Source organism: Taeniopygia guttata, chromosome Z (genome assembly GCF_048771995.1).
Source record: "Taeniopygia guttata chromosome Z, bTaeGut7.mat, whole genome shotgun sequence".
Classification (NCBI taxonomy): Eukaryota; Metazoa; Chordata; class Aves; order Passeriformes; family Estrildidae; genus Taeniopygia; species Taeniopygia guttata.
In genome coordinates, this window is record NC_133063.1 from 18,123,523 (window position 1) to 18,139,706 (window position 16,184).

Genomic DNA, 16,184 nt, shown 5'->3' on the forward strand with positions numbered 1-16,184 from the left:
GCAGAAATAATGCATAGTACAGCTGCATCTGAAGAAACCCACTGAGTGTAAAAGTTCTGTGTGTGCTAGCTGGCAGTAAGAGTAATTATTGCAATCTAGTGATGCATATCTCAACTGAACAGGGCCACTCTCTGGTGGCTATAAATGAAGGGGCAGCTGAAGTGGACTTCTTTTGTGGCAGGGAGAAATGCAGTGAAAAGTTTTTAAGAAAGGCTTGATGTCTTGGTTCAGGGTAAATTTGGGAAAGAACCCCTAAAGGGTTCTTCTAGGAAACCACTCTCTTCAACTGGTTCGGGAAAGATACCTCTTTGGAGAAAAATGGAAAAAAACCTGTTTATTAAACAAGCAAACCTCAACAATATTAAACAATAAAACTTCTTGCCACTCCAAGAGAGAGACAAACTCAGAAAAATCCCCTGGGCTGCAGCTCAGCTCACTCAGTCTCTTATTAGTCTTTCTGGTGTTGGAAATTCCGTGGCCCAGGCCCGGCCCGCTGGGCCACAGCTGTGAGCTGCTGCTGCTCTTCTGGGTGTTCAGTCTAGAGCAGGTCTAAAGAAAGGGGAAAAAACCACAGTCCAGGGAACTTTTTTGCCTCAGCTAGCTAAAACTAACTAGAAAAGCAAAGGAGAGCTCTGTCTCACTGTGTGTCTGCAGACAACACAGTCTAGGAGCAGGAATGTGGAGGAGGGAGTGTAGTTCTTGAAAACAAACTCTGCGCTTCTTACTCCCCTCCTTTACTCTTGGAACAAGTTTTAAAGGTGCAAAACTTATTATTTAACATATTGACAGACAATTGGAGATAAAGGCATAATACAGTCAAACTAGGACACTTGAAGAAGTAAAAGGGCCGAACAGACCAGGCCAAACCATCATGGGAAATCAAGGGAAAGTACTTCCTGGGATGAGAATTCAAAAGACCAGTAAACTTGGGTGGAGGAAAAATGAAAACTGAACAAAATAGGTAAAAACGAAATTTATTGGAGAAGGAATGAAAATGGTGAAATTCTTTTCCATCTGTGTTCAGCATGGAAGATCTCAGAATAACTTTATACCATGACCCTTCTTTTCAGCAGATTGATGTAACAACTTGTCTATGATTACAGTTAATAGCAATGTATGTAAAGCAAGACAAGAAAGCATAGCACTAAGGAACATATATGAGATACCAACTTAAGAACTGACTGAGATGAAAATGCTGAAGGTTTAGGGGGTTTCCATAATTGCTTGCTGAAACTGTCTTGGCACCCAAATACTTGGAAGTAGGTAGCATGGCTCTGAATTTTAAGGAATATTCAGGGAAAACACAGGTCTGGTATATTTAGTAGTTGAAATAGTGTATAGTGAAACAATAGAGTAAAGGAAAAATATTTTGGGGTAGACAGCATGGCCTTTTTAAAGTTGCTAATTTAAAACTCCTTCAAGGAGCTCACGAGCTCATAAATAAAGGAGTTTTCCAGGTGGTAATTGGTGAGATCCCATACATGATAGTTAAGGAAACTAAGTAGCCTTGAGTCAAGAAGCAAAGTTGTAACACTGAGTGTTGGGGTTTTTTGTTTTAAGTTAAAAGTAGAGTACAGTAACAATAACATGTGCTTTCAGACTGGAAGGGGGTGTCCCTGACATTTTCGCTGATACTTTTGCTGTTTATGAATGCTGAGTAATAAGGTTATAGTTTGCTGCTATGCAGAGTAGACTGCAAAACTTCGTGGTGATTCCCTGAGTGCATAACTGAGTGTTAAGACTACAAAATTTTATTCATTATTTTAAATGCAGAATTATAGAGTTGTGGGAAGAAGTGTTTTCACAAAGCTACCCTACACTCTTACTGAAGAAAAGTGCAGAAGGTCCTCATTCAATATAAAATAATAGGACTGTTTCTTTCCTCTGCTATGCTTTACAGGCAAGTCAAATATTAGCAGTTTCAGAGAAGTGAAGCATACCCTCAACACAAAGTGGCTTTAAGAACTTCAGCAGCATAATAAAATCTGTGTGTAGTTTTGGTAATGATCTACCCCATCTCAAAACAAAATAAGAGTAGAAGTTAATGGATTAGAAGAGAGGTTGATCACATGGATTAAAAAATGCAGCATATGAGAACAAGTTAAAAACCTGTCAGGTCCTTTTCCAGCCCGGAGAAGAGATAATTTTGAACTCTGTGAATATGCAAATGATGTGGAATATAAATAAAGATCAAGTGTTTAGTTTTTCTATGTGAGATCTGACTACTGCCAAATGCAACTAAAATGTTAAGCTCAGAGCAAACAAAAGAAGTTTTGTTTTTCAATGCAAGAAGTTAAGTTCCTTGCTAAAAGATACTGTTGATGCAGAACTTTTTCTTGGGTCCAAAACCTGTAGAAAGTTGGAGACAATTTTGGGGACACATTGCTTTTTATTTGTCCTGTCTTAGTCGCTGTATCAAATGAGACAACAGTTCATCATACATGAAAATAAATAAATACAATTAATTGAGTTATGCAGGAAGTTCTTGCCTTGGGAGAATGGTGATGCTCAACAGTGACTTCCATCTCTGAGGTGAGATGATACTGTGTATTCAAACTAATCAGAACTGCATTAAGGGGTACGAAGTAACTTGTACAGGCACCAAGGTAAATCCCTGTTTTCAGTAGTAGTCTTTTATTTGAACGCTGAAATGTGAAACAACTTTCTGTTTAAAGGTCATTTTTTCTTTAGAATTCTAATGAGAAAAATGATAGCACTTCATTTATAAGACCAGTGGCTAGGAAGCAATCAGTATCCAGGCATCTGAGATGACCTCCTAGAATTGACTTAATTGTTAAACTTGAATGAATAGAGATGTTACCGGACAATTTCTTATTTATAGGTGAGAGCAGTCTGAATGGTGTTCTATTAGACAGAAAAAAATATGTAGTTAACCTTGTAGTTAACAAGATTTTAAAATTGGAAGAATGCTGCTCTGTGTACTTTTTCTTTTCTCATTTAACTTGATGAAAGGTTCTTCTTGTCAACAGCTCTTGAGGCTCTTGGAACTCCTGAGAGTCCTAATCTTCCATGGAAGAACCTTGCCCTTCAGTTGAAAGCAGAGACTTTGATTAAAATAGCTGATGCTGATGCTGCAGAAGAAGCCATTAAAGCACTTGAGCAGGTATTTTTATTGACTAAAATATTTTGGGTTTTTTTAAGTATTAAAAAGTGCTTTTTCTGTACTTAAGCTAAGCATTTCTACCCTGGCTTCCTTTCAACTTCATGGTTTAGACCGTTACTACTAGCTGTTGTGTAATTCAAACACTTATTCTGTCCCTGCTTTTTCAGGCTTTGCTGCAGCTCTTTTTCATCTGCAATTCTAATTTTGGAAGCTGTCACTTTTGACTATGTCTGGTCTTGCTCACTGTTGCTGGTTGCTTGCTAGTTCTATGCTATTACCCATCTTAATTTGAATTCATGTTATAATCTCCCATGTCCATCACAAACTTATCATTAGTCATGAAGAAGAACGTGTTACTTTAAAGATTGAATGGTTAAGCTTTGGCAGAAGTTGCTTCCCCTTTTTTTTTTGTCACACAGTTTCATTCTTTGTTGTTCTTCATATTTCTGCACCTTTGTCCTTACAATCTTCTACTTGCTCTTCATCAGAGTTGTTCTAAATCTTCTCAGGGGTAATAGAGAAAACCTCTAAATGCTTTCTTGTCTTTATCTTCATGCAGTCTGCTTTTGACAACTTTGACTTGTTAATGTGGGGAGAGAATAAATTAATTGTGTTTATTACTTGGAGTTCTAGATTACAGATGGAAGCAGTGATCCAGTGATTTCAGCTCTAAGGGGTCAGGCTTATCTAAACAAAGGTTTAATGAATCAGGCTTCAAAGGTCAGTGCGTTTTGTTATTCCTGTGTGCTAAGTACAATTCTTGATTTCATAGAGAAAGTAACTAGGGGAAAATGACATCCTTTTGCAGATTTCACAAGAGCTTCTCTTGTCCCACCCTGATGTGGCTGAGGCCCATGCTTTAGAGGGTTTCATCCATTATTCCCAAAAGAACTATGAACAGGCAGAAAAAAGGTAGACTTTTGTTTTCTTTCCTCTGACAGGGAAGTGTTATGGGATAGTATAATACAGTGTTTTGCAGCTGTTGACAATTTGTCTAACCTGACCTGTGTTCATTTTGTATAGTTTTCTAAATGCTATTGAAAGAAAGGCTGGAACTGCAGAGTATCATCAGTACCTGGGGCTCACATACTGGTTCATGAGCGATGACACAAAAAAAGACAAAGGAAAAGCACTCACTCAGTTCTTGAAGGTAAAGACTGCTTTAACTGTTGATGTACAATTAGTATTTTCCTACATCAGAAGTCAAATATGGAAAATACAATGACTTGAATGAGTGACTTGAATATTCTCCTTGTTACAATGTATGAACCTCCAGAGCCTGCATACTGGGTTCTGCTGTGTAAAAAGGAATTGCAGGGAGCTGTGCAGTTACCTTGAATATTCTGCTTTGGTTTTCCTCTTTTCAAGTAATTCTTTAGGCCTTTGAATTGGCAAAACTTAGTGTAATTCCCTCAACTTTTGCCTTGGGGGCTGGAAAGTGGAGGCCTCTAGATTTGCAGCGTATGTCTTTGAAGACCTTTTGAAAGGTGGAGGGCAGAATTCAAATTGAAAAAACATGAAGGAAAAACGTTGAGAATGGTGTTAGGGTTTCATTGTCTGTCCAAGAATGTAAGTTGGCAAAGCCCCATAATTTATATGCTTTTCCTTATCTTTGAGGTTTAAGTAATTGTAGCTTTTTCTCTAAACATAGATCATAACATTAATCCAAAATATTTTGTTTGGCATCTATATTAGTAACTTGGAAGTATACAAAATAAAACTCAAGGCACTGTAAACTCACCATGTAACTTCATGATAGGTATTGAGAACTCAAATCATTGCCTGCTGTTCGCACTTTAATAACAGCAGACTATAGTGGGAAATGTAATTGAACAGTTCTTTTAATTCTAAACCATTTTATGCAATCTTTATTATTATTGACAAAGCTATTTCCTGGTGCTTGGATGCTGTGGGTTTCTTAACTATAAGCAAATCTACCTAATGTATCTAAGAAGGAACTGAATCTTTAGACATGGCTGAAGTTATGGTAAGAGTATGAACATAATGATTGAAACACAGTAGAACATGAAAACTATGAGATGTTTCTCCTAGCACGACTATTTTAGTACTTTGAGTAGAAAATGTTTTGTGTCATGAGATTTGTAGCAGATTTTCCAGATATTTAAAGCTCAGGTAATCTTTGCAATTTAAAAAAAAAACAGTTCGACAATTTAAAAAAAAGTTAAAAAAAAAAGCTCAAATATGTCCAGGAAGGGGCTTAAAAATATGATAAGCAGAGGCTGAACAAGTAGTTATCACTGCACCTGTCTATGAGTGTAATCCTTTAGAATGCTGTCTGATGGTGTGTTGGTATTTCCTTATAGGCTGCAAAATTGGACAGCTACTTGGGAAGTGCCTTTTATTATCTGGGTAACTACTACAGAGACATTGCTGGAGACAAAAGTAGAGCTCGTGGTTGCTATAAAAAGGCTTTTGAACTGGATGAGACAGATGAAGAATCTGGAACAGCAGCTGTCAGCTTAAGTGTGGAACTTGGAGACATGGTATTGAACATTCAGATTGTCAGATTACTGCTGTTTGTTGTTCTTCTATTAATCCTCCTGTTTGAGGAATTACTTCAGGTTTCCTCTGTATTTAAGATAAGAAAACAAATGTTTTGTCATTGCTTAGTAGCTTTTATAGTTGAAATTGTTTCAATTTTTTGTTCCAATACCAAATTAAATTTATTTGGGTGAAGGGTGGGAGAACCAAGCATTACAGTAGGGTGTGATATAGATGATGGATTTTTTTCAGTAGGAAACATAAAGAGAGATTAGGGGTTTTTTATTTAGCTTGTGCAACTTTTTTTTCCATCCTTCACCTTTCTGCTTTGGGGAAAGCATTGAAAGTTACAAGAATATTTTTTAAATGTTTTTTGTTTACTGACTTGGCATTTGGTGCTTTGTTAGGACACTGCTCTGTCAATCCTGAATGAGGTAACTGAAAAAGCAAGACCTGGTACAGCAAAATGGGCCTGGCTTCATCGTGGTCTTTACTACTTGAGAACTGGTCGGCCATCACAAGCCGTGTCTGAGTAAGACAACTGGTGGTTGGTTTAAATCCTTTTCTGCAAATCCCAATGAAATGGTCTTTGCTTATAGCAAGTTTTCTACATAAGTTACGTGATTACAGCTTGTACTTAACAAAGGGAAATGGGTCTGAGCAAGCTGTGTTTCTCTTCAATTCTCTTCAGTTCTACAATTCACAGAATGTAGTCTTGTTAACATAGCAGTGTTTTGTACTAGCAAGCCTGGTGACAGGCACAGACAAGCTGCTATAACACTGAATAGCCACAGTGAGATACAATTCTTAAAATTGTGTAATGCCCTCTGAAGATGAAAAAGCTATCATGCTTTGTTTAAAAGTTCTGTGTAATTGTGAATTTGTGTCCTGAAGTGTATATAATGCAAAATTAGTGTCCTGAGCATATACAATGAAAGGAAATAATTTATGTTAAATAGTATCACATTTCATTTAATGTATGTCTTGATATCTTCAGTTTGCAGGCAGCTCTCAGGGCTGATCCAAAGGATTCCAACTGCTGGGAGTCTCTAGGGGAGGCTTACTTCAACAGAGGTAGCTACTCAACAGCTCTGAAATCCTTCAGGAAAGCAAGTGAGCTGAACCCAGGGCTCACGTACAGCATTTACAGAGCTGCAGCACTTGAGCAGATTCTAGGCAAATACAAAAATGCTATAGCTACCTATCAACAAATATTAAAGAAGACAGAAGACTATGTGCCTGCACTGAAAGGTAGTATGTCTGAATTTGAAAGTGTTCACTTTTCCTCCCTTTACACACTGTAGTGTTTTAGTCTTTTGGAGGAGTTTTTGTGTACTGAGGTTTTCTTATATGGAAGGATAGAGTTGTATTTTGGGTATGTAGGGCCGTGAGGTCCCTCACATGAAGGTTAGTTTGTAGTAGTACAGATACCTGAAAAACTCTTAAATCATGATGAATGTGAGTGATTATTTCTCTTTCAACCAAGGATGAAAGGTAGTTAATCCTATGTGGCTACCAGGCCAAATGAGTAGAAGAATTGAAGATACATAGAAGAAGCCATCTAACAGTGCTGCAGTTTTACCTAAACAGTAAAATGCTGGCTCAACAGGCAGTGAAATCAGACTGCTGATTTTCTTCTGCTCCTGAACATGACCTCACTTCTTTTGTTAGTCTAGTGATTCAGACCGCTCTGAGCTTTTACAAGTAGTAAAAAATAGCAGTGAATCCAAAGAGGTCTCACAAGTGTTATAGGTGGAAGGGGTAGAGACGTTCAGGATGTAGGTAGGAGTAGAAAGAAGTGGGGCAATTGGAACTTCTTCATTATGGGACTATGATTCTGAAGTTATATAATGCAGGGAGTATATAAAATTTTCATTAAAAATGAATAATTGCTCTGTTTGCATTCTCCCTGCCACTTAGTCTTCAGTCATTCTCACCCCATATACCAATCTGAAGCAGGTGCTGTTTGCTGCTTGATGCTATTTTGAATTGGTAATTATTCTTTCATTGAATGTTAGGTCTTCTGGTTTCTGGATGAATCTGAACTGTTTCTTGGAAGAGTTAATTCAGAAATGCTGGGTTATTATTGCAACAGTGGGTTTTTAATCTGAAAAAGTTACAGTGTGGTTGACTTCTCTGCCTTCTTCTGTATAACTCCAGTGATTTTTTTTTCCATGCTACAGTGACATGACAAAAGCTCCATAATGGAATTGGAGTGTATTGTATTTAGGCAGTTTTACTAGTTATTGGGCAAGAAGGTAAGAGCTGACTGCAGCAGCAGTTTGCAAAGATGCTGTAGAGACCTGTGTATATGCTTATTGTTTTTTCAGTGTCTGTAGGTAACAGTTGACAGTGTTACTAGTATTTAAACGGTTTGAGTACTTAAGTACTCAAGATTCCTCCCCATAGTTGCCTTTATACTTACTGTTTTCTTACATCTCCCAAGTCCTCTTTCATAAAGGCTCACATTGTAATCTCTGGTTTGCAAGCTATAAATCCTTTTGAGTCTCCAAACAGCCTTCACTTTCTTAGAGACTTCTTATGATGTTTGGTCCAATATTGTAATTTTTGTGGACCTTCTTAAAATTCTCTGAAGTTCTTTGACTGTCCCATCAGTGTTCATTTTCAACTGTTCTAGTCAATTTGAACAGGTTTTGATTTAAGCTATTGGAAGCATAGTCTCGGGTAGTTGAGAGAATAACTGTACTGGTGTTACTTCACTGCATCTTTTCAATGTATTTTGATTTTGTGCTACTAAATAATACTTATTCTGTAGCATATCTTTCATGTAATTTTAGGGAATAAAATCCATTTTGTTTTTTGATTGCAGAGCATCTTGACATCTGATAAGCTCATGATCTTGGGACTTCTGGGAGGGCCAAGATAAAGACTCTTGCAAAACATTATTTTGGTATAGGTGCAGGATTACAATAGCATGAGGAGGGTAGCTTCAGAACTGTCAGAATAATCTGAGAATGAATGGTACTTATATCCAGTGACTTACTGACAGACAGAATCACTGCTGGTGCCAGCAAATGTATAAACCAAGCAGTTACTATTTCCAAAATGTTAGAAATTTTTACGTGATGCAGTTCCTTTTTCATAGTGGGAATTGTTTCCAGTTATGATGGGTTGATCTTTTCTGGGAATCAGCTGTCCACCAAGCTGTTCTGTCATTCCCCTTCTCAGCAGGATGTGAACAGAAGACAAAATAAGATTGAAGAAACTTGTGGGTCAAGATAAATGCAAAGGTCACATGAAGAAGCAAATGAAAACAAAATTTATTCTCCACTTCCTACGAGCAGGCAATGTCCAGTTAACTTCTAATGAAGTAGGACTTCAGTCTGCCTAGTCATTGCTTCAGGAAACAAATGTGATAACAAGTGGTCCCCCTGCCCCCCCACAGTCTCTTCCACATTTATCTCAGCATTTATGGCGGAACAGATGTGACGTGGTATGGACTATCCCTCTGGTCAGTTAAGGTCAGCTATCCTGGCTGTGTCTATTCTCAGGATTTTGACCACCCCTGGCCTTCTGCTGAAGCAGAGTTTTGTAAAGACTGCCTTGATGCTGTTCCAAACACTGTTCATCAGCAGCCAGAACACTGGTGTCCTATCAGCACCTTTCAGCTACCAATGCATAGCACAGCGCTATGAGCATTGATGCTGGGCAAGTTAACTCCATCTCATCCAGACTCAGTACACCGTATGAAGTAAATTCTTATATAAATAGGATTAAATAATGTTCGCCTCAGGTTTTCTTCATTGAAGACTTTCCCTTTTGCCCACCCTGACAATCTTTATTCTTTTTATTTTTCAAGATTGATTTTTGACACATGTAAACTGCAAGTTGGTGTATTTGTTAAAGATGTAATGATGCAGATGTCTCAGGAGGGGTTTACATAATATTTGAAGATAATCCCAAAGTTTAAATTATATTTTTTTATAATTAATTAGGTTTATTTTAATAGCCAAAGGATTCTACAGTTCACATTTCATAAAATAGATTAAAAGCAAAGTCTCTTCTGTGAGCATTGTGGGTCTTTGGATTTTATATATAGATTTGGTATAGATTTTTGTGTAAGGGAGAAATGCTGACCTGGCTTCCAGGCTCCTTCCTTCCTGTGCTTTTAAGCATATCACAGAAGTATTTCTTTTCACAGAGGATATTTTCTCTTACTTTCAGGACTTGGTGAGTGTTATCTCATGCTGGCAAGATCAGCCCTTGATAACTATTTGGATAGGAAGGCTGTGGATTACATAGAGCAGGCCCTTGCTTATTTTACAAGGTTGGTACTAAATATTCACTGGGATTGTGGGTTGACAGGCACAAAAATAAGAGTTAAATGTTTGAAACTTTTTAGTTAAACTGAATCAAATGGACTAGGACTTCTAATCTAGAAGTAAGAATGTGTTTATTAAAAATGGTTTGAGTAACAGATTCTAAACATAGACTGCTTAAATGAATGACAATTACAGAGTTTTAGGTTTTTTCTTTTCAAAGATAAAGAATCATTTGATTCTAAAAAAAGTGTGAAATGACACAGAGTTCTCTTGCGTAGTCCTGCTAATGTGTGATTCTGGGAGGAGTGTATTCCTACCAAAAATAATCGAGAAGAGGAAAATAATTTCTTCCTCCTCTCAGTCTTTTTGTTTTGCATTTCATACAAGATGTGCTAAACTAAACCTTGGAATAACTGCTGTTAGAGGAGACAGTCCATGAAGTTTCTGCAGATGAGTAATGTCTTGTAATATGACAAATGCAAGAGTGCATGTAGTCAGCTGACATGTTGGGGTGTTTTTGTTTGGTTGGTTTTTGTTTGTTCTTTCTTTTTAAACTTTGATCTTTTAGACCTGTAGCTTGAATAGGAGGAAGCTGGATTAAATCAAACACCTCACTGAATAATTGTGGTTGAGGTTGTACCACTCTTCAAAGTGGTACTTTTTTTCAGAAAAGGTTGTTGAATTGTCTGAGTGGGTATTACTTGTGTTTTATTTGTAATTGTAGGGCAGTAGAGCACCGTCCTGATGTATCTTGCCTCTGGAAACTGTTAGGAGATACCTGTACTAGTGTGCATGTTATTTCACCAACGAAAGTAAATGTTCAAGTACCAGGATCCCTTCTGAGTAAAAATGCAACCAAACAGGTGCTGAAGAAAAATGAGCTTCTCATACTGGGAGGAAGGTAATAATCTTTCATTGTGAAGAACTTCTTGATGTTTAAGACTCCAAGAAGTCTCAAGTATTCTAGACCTATTTAATTTGTAGAAAATTAAATACATACTGATCTGTTGATACCTGCATATTGGGTAAATGGATTTTCATGCTTTTTCCAGATTACACTACTCATTTCAGGGTATGTTTCATGTATTGCCACAGTGCTGTCAGCACCTGCTCTTCTCCTTTCTGTCTCCAGGTGCACAACTACATTCTCCCTGCTATTCCTTAGATCACACCTGTTTAAATGCAGTGATGCAGTATTTGCTGACTAATTCTCCCAGGACAATGGAAGTCCAAGATAATACTTTCAGCTTTCTGTCTGTGCCTTTTTCTTGTAAAAAATGTCAGAAATTTAGAGGGAGCTGTGGCTCCCTCTAAACTTTTTTCAGCTGGCTCTGTAAGACAGGATATGCATCTGCTTGGCGAATCTCAACCATGATCTGTAAAGTCAAGTACTTCCTAGGGGAAGCCTGATGAACTGTAAAAATGACTGATGTTTGTTTTAAGTAAAAGCATGCATAATGTAATTGACAGAGCTTTGATTTGATGCACACCTACATAACAACACCTGTGGTTTCATAAGTGGTGAGCACTACAGATTGCCTTTAGACCAGATTCAAACACACAATAGATGTCTGAATGAAAATATATTAGTTGGTTTTTGTTTTGCTTTCAGTTCTTGTCTGGTTTTGTTTGTTTTTATGCATGTTTACTTCATTTAGGTTTTTAAGCACTATTTTGAATGCTTTTTCAGCTTTCTGCTCTTCATGTAGAGACTTCGAATAATGATTCTGTGATTCATATTTCTGTAGGTGTTATGGCAGAGCTTTAAAACTGATATCTTTGCCTAGCATATGGTGTGATCTTGGAATAAATTATTATCGCCAGGCAGAGCACTTTACAGCAGTGGGCACTGACACGACTGAGATTAGTGAACTGCTAGAAAAGTCTTTGCAGGTATTGCCTGTATTTCCTGGTACGTTCTTTAAATTGGTGTTCATGCTTCTCTGCATATTCTCATACTATACATCTCTGTATAAGTATGTGCATAAAGTCATCATTTTTGCTCTCCTAATCATTACAATCCACATTTCATTTTCTTCCAGTGTCTCAAAAAAGCTGTGAGACTTGACAGCAAAAATCATCTTTATTGGAATGCACTTGGTGTAGTTGCTTCTTGTAGTGGTAAGTCTTCAGTGACAGCCCTAGATCTCTTAACATCCTAAATTAGAAGGAAGCTTGACTAATGGTGTTTTGAAATTAATTTACATCTAGGTCTCATTTTTCTTTCTTCCCCCAGCTATTGGGAATTATGCTCTTGCACAACATTCGTTCATCAAATCTGTTCAAGCTGAGCAAATTGTAAGTGCTGTAGGCAGTTGCCATCTGTTTCAAGTGGACATTTAAGACATTTCCCCTGGTGCACTGCTATTTCTGAGGAGTGTAGTAATATATTGGTTTTAATTTTATTTGTTTTGTTTAGAATGTTGTTGCCTGGACCAACTTGGGGGTTTTGTATCTGGCAACTGGAAACATTGAGGTAATCTATTTCCAATCCTCAAGTATAATTTTTCTTTCTGTTCTTTTTTAAGGGTGTATATGGGGATAGGAGTGTCAGTTTCAAATGTCCTTTCAAATTCAAAAAATAAACCTCCTTCAAAAGAAATTAGATTGACACTTGAGGAATACAGATAAATTAAGAATTTGGTTGGGGCGGGGCTAAGGTTAGGTGAATTATGAACTTCTGCTGAATTGGCAAAGTTGCTTTCCAACAGCTAGAATGAAAACTCTAAATGGAAGGACAGAAAAGTAGTTAGTCAAACCAGGGCATGCCAGGTTTGGCCAAGAACTTCTAGTTGTAGGTCATGGATTGAACTCCCAGTGTCTGAGTTCCTCATCAGCAGATGCATAATTTACTGTAACACTCAAGTGAAGTCTGGAGCTCTCATGCAGTTAAAGTATATCCTGTCCTATTTGTTGGTTGGAATTGCAGAAATATTGTTGATTGGAAATGTGATGGTCAGAATTATTTTTAAGAAAAATAACTTGATAGTACAGACTGCTTACTGCTAAGACTGCTAATGCTGAGACTTGGTTCCCTTCGTGCCAGATTGAGGGAGGAACTCTTAAGTATGTGTAGGCCATAGGGAGATGACTTGCGGGTGATAATCAGTTTTATCCTTTTGAAAATACATTTGTATTACCAAAAAATTGACTTTTCAAAACTGGACCCCCAAGAGTCAGATTTTTAAATTGTTCAAGGATTCATTTACCTTCTGAATTCTCTAGCTAGGAAGGCAGCATATTTATAAGGGAGGGAAACTTTGATACTGTGAAGTTTTCTAATTTTCTTTTTTCATTTTCTTTGAGACTAAACTGGTTTATTTCTTTGGGCAATGCATTGTTCTGTGTGGTACAGAAGATGGTTTTAGTAGTGACCTAATTTAGTCCATTAAGTCTCTTCTAATACTAGTGCATGTTAATAGCTGTGTGTACTCAGAAGTGCTCTGTTACCATGCCAGGCAGTTCAACAGCAGTATTATCTTTGGTTCTACAGCAAGCTCATGAAGCCTTCAAGGTAGCCCAGTCTCTGGAACCTTCTTACGTGTTGTGTTGGATTGGACAGGTATGATGAACAATCATGAAACTGCACACAGAAACCAGTTGTCGAAGAACTTTAACTTCAGCCTAATAACTGACACTTATTCATGCTCCTAAAAATTGTTTTTTAAGTAAAGGGAGCTTCTACTTCCTTTGTTTCCATAGTGGTAATACAATGGAAGCTACCATGTTCATCAGACACACTCATATGATGTTATTGTGAGTTCTCTAACAAACTGTTAACAAAACAATCACTGTGCTCTGAGGCTTTTTATAGACAGCTGTCAACAAAGCACTGTCTATATAAGGTGATAGTTATTTTAACTTCAGCTGTACCACTATATGGTGCCATATCGTTTATTATATGGCACCACCCAACTCTCATCTCGGACCCCCTTTCTAATACCACTGTCATAATAAGTAAGCTTCTTACATACCTGGGACAAAGCAGCTCTCATTTTCTGGGAAGTACCTTCCTCCCCTGCCACTGAAGGCTGGCTGATGTGCTCCTTCTGATATCTAGGCCATCTATGCATAGTTGAGATACTTGTGGCTTTTATGATTATTACAGGTGAATTTCATAATGCCATGCTTCTTACCTGCTTATGATATCTAATTGAAAACTGGATTCTAGTAAAGAACTAGCACCAACACATGTTGAAATTCAGCTCTTGTCAGATGTTGTTATAAATTGTTCTAATATATGCAAGTCTTTGTCCTGAAGAGTGTAGAATAGCAGCCAAAGAGTTTAAATTGCTGATACAGTGGAGACTGCTTGTGTTCCTCTTGTGTTCATTTTGTTTTTAAAATCAATCTTATTTGTAGACCGTGAGAAGAAAGTGCGTTCATGTTGAATGCTTAAGATATGCCTGACATAATATAAGCTAAGGTTTTTGTTAGTGTCATAATTTTTAAAGTACCTGACCATAGCAACTCTTGCTTCTCTCTAGGCTCTTATTGCAGAGACTGTAGGCAGCTATGATACCATGGATCTCTTCAGGCACACAACTGAACTCAGTATGCATGTAAGTATAATAGTTGTTTTGTTCTGAAGCTTTGGTATATCCAGTCTCTCTACTTAGGAGATATTTTTTTTTAAATAGGCATGTCTTGAGTAGTGAAACTCCTACAGTCATGTTTCAGATGAAATTGTCTGCCTTCTATGTTGTTGCTGACTTATGCTGGTACTGTATAGCAGACAGTTACTTTATAAAATTCTTTAGTCCCAAGGATTCACGAAATTACCTCTAAGTCATGAATGAAGAAATATTCTCCATGTTCCACAGAACTGGACAGAGATGAAAGGCATAAAATATTTCTGTAGAGAGCAAGGATACTGCCAGGATCCCGTATTCTAAAAAAGTGGAGGACTTACTCTTTCATAGCGCTTTTTTTTTTTTTGCCTATTGTCTGTATAGTGATGCAGCACATTATATGAAAGCGTAAGAATTTGGTTTGCTTAGATGGCAAGTTAAAAGTATGTATGGAGTAATTCAATTTGGTATATTCTGCTGCTTAACACTGATGCAGATTTTTAGCCAAAACTCTGTCCTAAAACTTAGAATTAGAATTATTATGATCTGCAATTATTTTGCTGTATCTTGAGCAGGCTTAATGATTTCTATTTTGGGGGATGTCTGTTTGTTTCTTGAGGCTGAGGGAGCAAAAGGCTATGCCCACTGGGTATGTTCAACACTGCAGGATAAAGACAACAGAAACACTGTACTGTATCTGTACAACATTGTTCAACTTAATGCCGTACCAGCAGCCCAAGTGGTCTTGAGCAAATACACAGGTAGGTAATTTAAATACCTTTCTAACCTGTCACGCCTAACAGATGCATTCAGAACTAATAGATACACAGTAGGTACTATTTCTGGGCAAGAGAGGTCTGGCTGAGTTGGGGAGAGGCATTTTAGCTGTAAACTAACTGAAACAGGATAAGCAGACCATTGACCAATTTTCGTCATTGAAAATGGGTTCCCTAGAGAAATGGATGTGGGTTCTGTCTGGTTACTCCTTCTAGCTCTTTCAAAGACCAATGAAAATAGGGACCAGAGCCTTGTCATGCTTCTCATAGGGTGTTTGCACTCAGACTCCCTTTGCATGTGTCTGTGTGCATAAGTGAAGATAGGGACCGCATCCTCTGCTTCTGTGATGTGAAGCTTGGCAGAGGATTGTTGCTGTATGCTATGTAACTCAATAATTTCAAGCATATGATTTTGTTAACCTTCAGCAGGTGATGGACTCTGATTTAGTGCATGATTCCAAGCCAGCCACCCCATTGGATATGTCTAGCCTGGAAAGCAGATAGAGCAAATGCAGATGTTCATTAATCTGCAAGTATTCCTGTAAAGAAATCATTTGAGTAATCTGTTGCTGACTTTTGAGAGCTAGAAAATACATCTCACAGTAAATGAGATGAATGTGAGACTATTTGTTTGTACCTTGTTCTTAAGGGGACTCTGGAGAGCCTTCCTCCCTAGTTTGGGGAGAAAAGTTACTAGTCTGAGATGAGAAGACAGCTGACGAATTTGTGCCTTAGCAATTAATTAAAAATGACAAAATTACTATTCTTGGAAGGGACCATAATGGTCATCTGGTCTTATCTCCCTACTCTGGCAGGGTTGTGCTATAGCACATTGCACAGAATTATTTCAGAGTGTAATAAGAATAAAACGTAAGATTCTACTAATATTTTACTAGAGTCAATGCAAGATGAACACTTCCCCATTTCA

General features: G+C 37.6%; 1 protein-coding gene across 6 annotated transcripts in view; it reads left to right on the forward strand.

Moving 5' to 3' along the window:
* The window catches only part of SKIC3 (SKI3 subunit of superkiller complex), a 48,323-nt gene that overhangs the window by 12,658 nt on the left and 19,481 nt on the right, over positions 1–16,184 (forward strand). For all 6 annotated transcript variants that reach the window (XM_030258045.4, XM_072922010.1, XM_030258044.4 and 3 more), the window contains 16 exons: positions 2,991–3,124; positions 3,758–3,844; positions 3,933–4,036; positions 4,148–4,274; positions 5,449–5,628; positions 6,034–6,158; positions 6,624–6,877; positions 9,812–9,914; positions 10,634–10,810; positions 11,658–11,802; positions 11,952–12,030; positions 12,146–12,207; positions 12,329–12,385; positions 13,403–13,471; positions 14,397–14,471; positions 15,100–15,241. In XM_030258045.4, the coding sequence (XP_030113905.4) occupies positions 2,991–3,124; positions 3,758–3,844; positions 3,933–4,036; positions 4,148–4,274; positions 5,449–5,628; positions 6,034–6,158; positions 6,624–6,877; positions 9,812–9,914; positions 10,634–10,810; positions 11,658–11,802; positions 11,952–12,030; positions 12,146–12,207; positions 12,329–12,385; positions 13,403–13,471; positions 14,397–14,471; positions 15,100–15,241 (1,920 nt within the window). The remainder of the gene's footprint in view (positions 1–2,990; positions 3,125–3,757; positions 3,845–3,932; positions 4,037–4,147; positions 4,275–5,448; positions 5,629–6,033; positions 6,159–6,623; positions 6,878–9,811; positions 9,915–10,633; positions 10,811–11,657; positions 11,803–11,951; positions 12,031–12,145; positions 12,208–12,328; positions 12,386–13,402; positions 13,472–14,396; positions 14,472–15,099; positions 15,242–16,184) is intronic.